The 10,028-nt window shown below is 36.1% G+C and overlaps 1 protein-coding gene across 7 annotated transcripts; it reads right to left on the bottom strand.

The window, feature by feature from the left end:
* Positions 1-2,605: 2,605 nt before the first annotated feature.
* On the bottom strand, positions 2,606-9,727 carry LOC127264353 (putative methyltransferase At1g22800, mitochondrial). 7 transcript variants are annotated; one of them, XR_007841667.1, is made up of 14 exons: positions 9,420-9,726; positions 8,208-8,379; positions 7,994-8,074; positions 7,328-7,406; positions 6,920-7,061; positions 6,761-6,830; positions 6,537-6,601; positions 6,377-6,455; positions 5,812-5,899; positions 5,036-5,100; positions 4,785-4,874; positions 4,567-4,699; positions 4,199-4,322; positions 2,606-3,070 (listed from the first exon to the last, which is right to left on the bottom strand). XR_007841667.1 is itself a non-coding variant. In XM_051293849.1 (13 exons), the coding sequence occupies exons 2-12, from the start codon at positions 8,337-8,339 to the stop codon at positions 4,580-4,582; spliced, it is 1,011 nt and encodes a 336-aa protein (XP_051149806.1). In that variant the 5' UTR covers positions 8,340-8,379; positions 9,420-9,727; the 3' UTR covers positions 2,606-3,070; positions 4,567-4,579. The 7 variants fall into 7 exon arrangements, 3 of the variants coding, with proteins under 3 accessions (XP_051149806.1, XP_051149799.1, XP_051149794.1); XR_007841666.1 differs by lacking the exon at positions 2,606-3,070 and adding an exon at positions 3,126-3,417; XR_007841669.1 differs by lacking the exon at positions 2,606-3,070 and adding an exon at positions 3,126-3,417 and having other exon boundaries at positions 8,208-8,298.
* Positions 9,728-10,028: the final 301 nt, after the last annotated feature.

Genomic DNA, 10,028 nt, shown 5'->3' with positions numbered 1-10,028 from the left:
TACTTGATAGGCATGTTAATATCATAAAGTAAAGATTGTGTGTGAAATATCATAAATAACATCCAGAATTAATATTGTGCTTAATTTATTTATGTTGTTTTTTTTTTTTAATTTATTTTTATTTTTGGGCTCAAGCCAATAATAGACCAATTTGATCGTAACTTTAAAAAGTTTACGACCCAGACAACCAAATAATCCGAAAACAAGTGTTGAACGCTAATTGTCGACAGGCCCATGTGCTATTAGACGTCCTGTCGGCGTATCTACGACGGCCCATGTGATATCCGACAGGCCCAAATATGTCTCCTGTATTGTCAGCCCAATTTTGGACAGGCAAACAATATGTGAGACATCAGGTTATCCCATCTCTGACAAGCCCATGTTTTGGCCAAAAGGCCTAAACGGCCCATAACTACCTTACACTTGGGCCCAGAAGCCCAAAACGTGAAATAACATGTTGTTAGTCCATTTCCAACAGGCCCAACTCATAAATCACTTATCAGCCCAATTCCAACGGGCCCAAATCACTACTTAACATGCTGTCCATTCATTTCCGACAGGGCCCAAAGACATCAGCATCATGTCGGCCCATATCTGTCAGGCCAGTGTTATTACAGCCCAGTTTCACCATCAAACTGGGCCAATAGACCCACCGTGAAACTATATGTTTTCAGCCCAATTACAATAGGCTCAAATCGTGTCACATTGTGTCAGCCCATTGCAAACTGGCCCAAATCATGTTCATATGGTGTTGGCCCATTTCGGACAGGTCCAACTCATATCTCACATGTTGTCTGCCTATTTCCAACAAGCCCAATTATCTACCAAAATCATGTCGGCCCATATCAGACAGGCCCATGTTATCTTAGATGGCCTTAACGTCCCAATTTCATCATCAAACTGGGCCCGTAGACCCAAACTGCAAAACCATATGTTTTCGGCCCAATTACAAAAGGAACAAAATGTGTCTTACATTGTGTCAGCCCATTGCCGACAGACCCAGATCATGCTCACACGGTGTCGGCCCATTTCCAACAGACCCATCTCATATCTTACATGTTGACAGCCCATTTTCCGACAGGCCCAAATCACAATAACATGCTGTCGGCCCTTTTTAATCAGGCCCAACTTCTACAGAGATCATGTCGGCCCATATCATATAGGCCCGTGTTATTTGGGATGGCCTTAGCGGCCCAGTTTCATCATCAAATTGGGCCTATAGACCTGATCTGAGAACCCATATGCTCTCGGCCCAATTACAATAGACCCAAAACGTGTCTTACATTGTGTCAGCCCATTGCCGACATACCCAGATCATGCTCACACGGTGTCGGCCCATTTCGATCAGGTCCATCTTATATCTTACATGTTGACAACCCATTTTCCGATAGACCCAAATCACAATAACATGTTGTCGGCTCTTTTCCATCAGGCCCATCTTCTATCAGATATCATGTCGGCCCACATCAGACAGGCCCGTGTTATTTTGGATGGCCTTAACGGCCCAGTTCACCATCAAATTATGCCTATAGACCTGAACTGAGAACTCATATGTTCTCGGCCCAATTACCACATTGTGTCAGCCCATCCCGACAGGCTAAAATCAGGCTCACAGTGTCATTTCCAACATGCCCATTTCCGACAGTCACACGTGAGATCGCACTGTTGTAGGCCCATTCCGACAGGCCCAAATATTGACTCACATGTTGTCAGTTTATTTCTGACAGGCCCATATATACAACACGCCCACATCTGAATTGGTGTATGCTCATTTCCAACATCAGAGTCTGTCGGTTAATCTCCAACAGGCCCATATGATGCCCAAAATCAAAACCTACGTGCTATCAAACATTCTGTTTGCCCATCACCGACATGTCCGGACAATATTAAAAATCCCACCCCACGCTCAGCCAGGCATCCGTACATACATACTAAAGGAGGAACATTGTCTTTACAGCCCAATATTCAAGACATAATAAAAACTACAAAATTTAATCCAAAGCAGCTAAGCAACCTGGACAGACAAAATTTAACGAATCAAACCAACTCAAAATCCTCTTCAGCATAACATTAGTACATAACTTAACATAGCCACAAACAATACAAGATGATAATAAATGTGTATATATATATATATTCAACAGTTACGACCTTGGCTGGCTGGCTTTTCCTTCAAAACACCACTTGTCTCGAACATGAGATTTCACTTTATAGTGAATTCTTAAAATCCTCTATTCATTGACACCGTGCATTTAGGCAAATATTATACACGTTCGAGATTTCCAACAATGATTTTTTTTTTTCCCTATTTTTGGTCTCGGAATATAGGAATAATTAAGAACAATACGGAAGCAATTAAAAAGAAAATAAACGGGAGAAAACCCTACATATGACGAGAATTAAATTATAAATAGTATACCTACAAGCAGACGAAGGTTAAGACTCGCAACAATGACTACTACTCAAGTATAATTCTTCGAAGAACATTATCATGTTTCACAATAATGAATAGAAGCCTTATCTTATTCATTTATTGTTATCATTTTTTTTAAAGCTTTTAATAAGATTGAATTCTATATTAAAAAGCTCTAATTCTATAAATACGAGTGTACTTCTAATAGCATATAAACATCGGTAGGTCATACACACTCAAAACACACTTTTTAATAAACTTTAAAGTACATTTTTAAATAATTCTAACCTCATAAGATTTTACGATACGGCAGGTGTAGACGTATGGTGGCTGGAGATAAACGGGGCAACTGTGGGTTACTGGCCATCAGATCTATCACATATTTAAAGGATGGTGCAGCCACAACAGTAGATTTTGGGGGAGAAATTTTTACTATTCGGGCACCATCCTCAGGGCACACCACAACCCAAATGGGCAGTGGTCTTTATGCTTTAAAAGGGTACAAGAAAGCAGCATACATAAAAATATACAGGTGCTTATCAGAATTATGTGACGAAAACAATCTTACTGTGCTTGCCGAAGCACCAAATTGCTATAACATACAATTGACATCCACCAATGATGCTAACTGGGGAACTTACATCTTCTATGGTGGATCTGAAAAAAGTAAGATATGTCCTTAAATTGAGAACACAAAAAAAGAAACCTTACGAATCGAAGAAAATGAGGACTATATTATGGCCCTTAATAAGGTCTGAAGTAATTTTAAGATACATAATAAGGTTTCATGTAATCAAAAGATTAAAAGACACATAATTATGTATGTTCTATAAGACGGTATTGCCGCCTTGTTTATTTTCGTACATTATTCTTTTTAATTCTATATCAAGCTTAACTTTGTCAATGGAAAGATCTTTATGTACAGATAATTGAAATAATCCTTGCATATATCCTACAATCTCTTAACTTATTTAGGGAAGATTCCAATTTCTCAAACTTCAAACCTGCAATTTGAGAAAACATTGAGCAATAAGCAAAACAAAATTTTGAAATTAGCAAGATGATGAAGATAGCTCAACCTCAAAGAATACCACTTTTACCATGTGGCGAGTCCCGCCACTTGCTGCTATTTTCAATACAATTCAGAAACACTCAATTCGTAGACGTACTTTTCAATACACTTCCATGTAGCTTGGTTGCCAAAGACAATCGTTTCAGTATCTTTTTTTGCTATATCCATTTTTATTGATTAAAGAGTTCCATTTTCTTCTATGATTTAAAAAGCCCGTAGTTTCATCAATCTCCAACAATCATCATCTGACAATGATGACACATTGTATGGATTCAAGGACAAGGAATTTTTGAAACTATGTTGGTTCTTGAATTCATACAATGTTCCCATTACCACGATGATTGTTGGAGATTGACGAAACATAAATATCAAAGAAGTGCAAGGAGTTGTCTCTGGCAGCAAGCTACTAAAATGTCTACAATCTAGGAGTGACTTTACATTGTGAAAAGCAAGGTGTTGGACTGACCCAAGGTAAAAAATGATAATAATCTTATTTGATGTCGAGGTATCTTCATCTTCATGTTATCTCTCAAAATACATAGTTGCTCTATACTTCCTTAAAACCACAAGTTATAGGTTGAGGAAATAGTTCTCCCGTGAACTTGGCAGAAGGTTTCATTCAATTTCAAGGGAACAAAATATGAGATATGTCAATGAATTATCTACACATGAGATCTTTCATTCAACTAAGGTACAAACTCTTCAAGCCATACCAAATTTCAGTGGGCTTGACAACTTTGTTGCCATAGGAAGGAAACTTCAACTACTGCTGGGGAAAATTCTTGAAAAACCAATCAACTCCAAATCCCATTTCAGAATTCATCCACCATCCATTCACTGTAAGAAAGAATATGGGCAATAAAGAAAGGGTGTTTTCTATGTAGCTATTAGAAATTGTTTAAAAGTAGAGTCAGGGTTTAGGGTTTAGAATAAGTAGTCTATAAGTTATAATTATGATCATGACAACAGGACAGCATAGTGTCAGACAAATCTACTGATAATCCAGATCCAATTCTAGCGCTTGAGGTGTAAAATCATTTCTATCTCCAAATGTATGGAAGGTAGGGTTTAGGAATGGTACCTTTCTCTTGGCTTTAATTTTCCGTCCCTCCACCAAAATGCTTTTGAATATCCTGGAAGGATACTGTAGCAGAGCCTCTCCTCTTTGCTTTTTGTTGGGATGGGTGCTCCCTCCATCCAGTCATATAAATCACCTAAAAATGGTTGCAAATAGCCATGAGGATTCTGCAAATGAACTTGTAGCAGGGCAATGAAGGTTAAGGAATCAAACCACAACACCTGGAAAGTTGCAGGGATGGTACCGTCTTCCTCACCAAACATTGATTCATAAATAGCTGCAGTCGCCAAAGCAGTATCCCTCTTCAAAACCTGGTTGACAATAAGTATTTATATTTGAGAAGGAAGATGGCATAAATTTTATAAAACAATGGGATGATTTTACATTTGAGAAAAGTTCTTTTTTAAAAAATAAAAAGAAAGAAAGATAAAGATAAACAAGAAAGACTTAGCAGTAATCAAGTATTACTAACTCTGCTCTTTTGAAACAAGGCATTTGTTTCACCCATCACTCGTAGATGTTCTATCAGCTCCAGAGCTAACATGAAGGAAAGAGTTAACATTAAGTAGAATTTTCCAAAACAGAAACACGCAACATTGAGAAAATAATTCACACACTGTTTTTGATTTATCATTAGTTCAATTGCATTATGTCCCTTTTTTTTATTTTTTTTTTTTTTTGTGAAACAAAATTATAAGCATCTATGGAAAATTCCTACATAATGCTTCTAGAGTTTTCTACATAATATACATTGTACAAGTTTCTAGAGAGTTTCATCCTTGGGAAAAAACTTTAACACATAATTATGGACTAATCTAGAATTACGGAGAGAGGGAGGGTATCTCTACACAGCTGCAGCATACCATACACTAAACAGAATAAACGGAAAAAAGGCATTCACATATTGTGATAATTCAAGAGATACTAATATATAATGTGGTAAGCTAAATGTTCAAGACAATCCATAGATTTGAAATCATTTCTTGGAAAAATGAAAGAGAAAAAAGATACAATTAATTTCAAGATCAAGGAAAAGATATTATGTGTAAGAAGCCAACACTCAAGGAATTAAAAGTTCAAAACAGAGAAAAATAAGGTTGCACTGCCATGCACATAAAAAGTCCTGCAAAAGCAGCTGAAAATTCCAAATTGTTATTAGTTCTTTCAGTTTGAATTTTAGTTATCACATTGCATCACTTTTAATATGAATTAGCTATAATATATGAAAGAGGAATGTGAATTGCATACCACTGTCATATCTCACAATGTATTCGTCTACATCAACTCCGGGAAGACTAAAGCCTGCCCTAGTTAACAAATTCCCTGCATCACGTACCTATAAGACCAAATTGAGGATGTATTAACAAAATACTATATATATAATGTAATATTATGAAGAAAAAAAATTCAGTGTGTACATGATACATAGCACAGCTATAACACAACAGTACAAGTACTCAAGTGAATTGAGTTACTATGGTCAGTCTTCTAGAAAATTTGGATGTATAATAAACTAAGTCAAAATTTTCTCTCTAAATTATCCTAATTGTTTACATTCACTTTAAGATTTTAAACTAACAGAAGATTAGAACCATCAGCATGGAACCCACTTAAAAGACAAAAGCCTTAATTATGAAGACTATAATTTTCATCAACTTTCGTTGCATCCATAAATAAGAAACAGACCTTGCACTCTCACTCTACTAAAAGTGATATTAAAAATATTCATTAGAGTACTTCATTAGTCGATAGAAAAAATCACTGTGAAGGAAGAATATAAAAAGCCAACAGCATGCAATTGGTAAAGAAATACCTGTGCTAATGGCGACAACCGAGGACTAATGCCCCCTTCACGTTCCATTTGTGCTACTGTGCATGCTATTCTAAGCTCTCTGAGGCATAAATACTGTCAATTGAGCTTTTCATAATGCATAAAGAGTCAACAGCTGCACATAGAAACTCAAAAACATAACCTCAATGTTTCTCCACCAAGAATAGCCGCCAGAAATAGGCCATCAGGCTTCAAAGCCAATCTACTCTGCCACGAGAAAATAAGAAAAGGGTCATTCATTTAATAACTAGAAGACTAAATTTACTAATCCATCACAATCAATAAAAAAACAATTTTTTTTTTTTTTAATTAAAGAAAAAAAGGAAGAGAACATATTTCCTAAAAACACCAAGTCGTCACACAAACCTGTATCATGGCTCCGGGAAGATCATTTGTCCAGTGAAGTCCCAAGCAACTGATAACCAGGTCCAAAGAGCTAAACATAAACAAAATGCAGTTCTCATTAGCATCCTTTATTTCATTTTTATTTAGTTTTTATGATAAGATGCTAATATTCATGCATGCCTTTCCTTGATTGGTAAAAACTCTTCATCAGCAACAACAAATGATGTTTCAATAGTTTTGTTTGGCGAACTTCGTTCAGCTTGTTCACACATTTTCACCATGTCATATGAAGTATCCATCATAACAAGCTTTTCAATGCCACCTGAAAGGACAAAAAAAAAAAAAGCAGTTACCACTAGAAACATAGTAAGCGTACAATCTCAGGGATGGTGCCTAATGTTATTGCTAGGCAGCTCTATGTTTGTACTTGTTGATTAGATTAATTTGTGTCCGACAGTGCATTTGATATACTTGCCAGCTAGTTCTTCCAACATCGGCGCATGATCAATTTCTAAGCATCTAAATTCTAATATAGTATTAGATAGGGTTAGATTTAATAAGAAATAAGTGGAATAAATCAAATCTTACCGTGTCCAGGCAAAAGGCGCCTAATTGCTTCCAAAGAACCCCCCATGCACAATGTAGTAGGGAACGTCTTTTTACAATCCTAAAAGAATAAAAGAGCTACAATAAAATCTTAAAGGCATACCTCAGAACCATAGTCCTTCACAACATAGAGAAAAAAAGTAGCAAGCATAATAAGATGCTGTACAACAATATATAAGTAGCATTCCAAAAGCCGCACATTGTTCAAGTCCAACTAAGGATGGATAAGACACTCCTAATAATATAACATCATATAAGGGATAGCACCTTTTGAGGAATTAATATATAATACTTACAATGATGACTGCTGCTAGATTATTGTAGAACTTTCATATATATTAGTATAGTATCTATAAATATCTAATAGAACCTGTAGAGATTCTATCATTAGGATGGTTATGATTTTCTTAATTAATAGGATTAAGATTGATTTTTTCAAGTAGTAATTCCATGCAAACTTCATATATGTGAACAGGTAGTTTGTGTCTTTAATTTGATCTATTTCCAACTTTTTTAACAACACAACACTAGTGTATAGGAGGTGCCGTTTTGGTGTACCAACAGAATCGAAAAGTTTGAACTTCATACAAAAGATTGACAGTATATTAGATGAAATGAAAGAGAACAAAGTAAAAAGTGACCACTGACCTCCAATCGATCCAGCAAATTTTCAGCCACTGCATCTGTTAAAGAGTCCTTGGGGTGCATTAACCAAGCAGCTCTATCACGCTACAAGTAGCACCCATAAAAATAAAAATAAAACATAGGATCCACACCGCACTGACACTGAAAAATAATGATGAAAAAGATAAACACAAAAAAAGAGAAATTCACAACAGAAACATTATGCAAAGGACAGCACTTGTTTGCGCTTGAGGTCGCGGTCGAAGATTTTGACTCTAGAACTGTGGTCCGTACAGTATAGCTTACTGCTCCTGCTTCCCCAAATAATACTGTCAACCCATTTCCGAGTTAGAAAAGATCCAGACCTCATCTTCTAACTTCCCCAAAAAATGCAAATTCCTACACTTTACCTGCAAAATACACAATTGAGATCTTTCCGGTTTGGTTTCTCTTTCGACATTCAGTGCAATTCATAGCCCATTAATCAGAATCAGTATACAACCATAGCACAGATATTAGACTCCGTGCAGTTCAGACCACCAATTATATATTCTTCCAACTCTAAAGTCCAAAAATAAACATACAAAGCAGCATTCAAATTGAAGTTTATTATCGACCATATTATTATCAAAATAAAAATCAATGTTAGTCTATCTCATCCAAAGCCAACAAATCAGAGCTCTGAGCTCAACAAAGCCTCATTTCCACTGTTTTCATTCAATATATGCTTTAGAAATCTCACGAAAATGTATAAGATTGGAACTAATCCAGTAAGTACCTAAACCAGCTCCAACAAAAGAGCAGAGAGTGAACCCTACAATCCATGAAAGAATGCACAAAACAAACAAAAACTACACCAATAAAGTTCAACCCTTCTAATCAATTTATAATGAACACAATTGATTAAAACTAAGTAACTAACATAAAAAACCCTAAATACCGCAGATTTTGATAACAGCGTATAACTCGAAATTGGAATAAGAGCTGACTTACTGAAAACGTAGAAGAAGAGAACGACTGAAAGACCAAAAACGACGACGATAACGAAGCAAGACCAGAAACAAATGGATTCGATTTGAGAAAACTGTAGACCCAAATTTCGGACAATTGAGCTACACAATGGTGCAGGCTAGTAAAAGCTTCCATTTCACATGTGTTAATGACGTGTCCAATTTAAATTTTAAATCCATCAATGGTAGTTTTCAAATCATCGCAGCGGCTCTGTTTTTATCATCCTTCTGTCGAATTTTGTCTAAACACAACACGGCGTGTTTATGTAGAAAAAGAGAAAGAAATACAAACAGCGAAACTTTCTGTGTCGAACCCTAATTTCGTTAAAATATCAACGAAATAAAAAAAGAAAAGAAAAAATTGCCCAACAATTCACTTCTATAGAACATTCAACCAGCGAATTTAAGTTTTTGGGGAAGAAAGAGAACGAAATACAAACCTCTTTTCGCACGTTTTTTAGAAGAAGAAAAGGGCCAGCAGGGTTGTGGCGGAAGACACCGCAGGACGGAGGAGACAGGCCGGCACCCGTGGTGCTTGGAGAAGAAGAAGAAGAAGGAGAGCAGGGCGGCGGGCGGCGGAGCTGGGTTTGGCGAAGAAGTGAGCGACGCGGCCGGGATTGTGCTTCGCCGCAACAGGCCCAATCGATTTTGTATCGAAATTTCAGTTTCGAAAGATAGTCCACTGCGTGAGTTTTTTTTCTGGAAGAATGCCTCCACTCTCTTTAACGCGAAATATTGTGTAATTCTTTTTCGTTTTTTGGGATCGTTTTGAAAGATCTGTAGGCGTAAAACATTGAAGGAAAAAAATACAATTTTTTTTTTTTTTATTCTTTTAAGTCTACTGTTTCTATTATTTTTTCAATTACTATATATTTTAAATTTTATAATTAATAATTTTATAATTTTAATTGAATTATTTTACTAATATATTTTATGATTATTATTAATATATTTAATTAAAATTGTTTTACTTAATTTGAAGGTGTATTAATCCACGCCGCTAATTATATGATCTGCGCCGTTCATTTCTTAATTGTATGGATCTACAC

The sequence above is a fragment of the Andrographis paniculata genome, unplaced genomic scaffold, assembly GCF_009805555.1.
Source record: "Andrographis paniculata isolate CXL003 unplaced genomic scaffold, ASM980555v1 Contig17END, whole genome shotgun sequence".
Classification (NCBI taxonomy): Eukaryota; Viridiplantae; Streptophyta; class Magnoliopsida; order Lamiales; family Acanthaceae; genus Andrographis; species Andrographis paniculata.
Note: the sequence above shows the minus strand (reverse complement) of the source record. Positions and strands in the feature narration are given on the sequence as shown.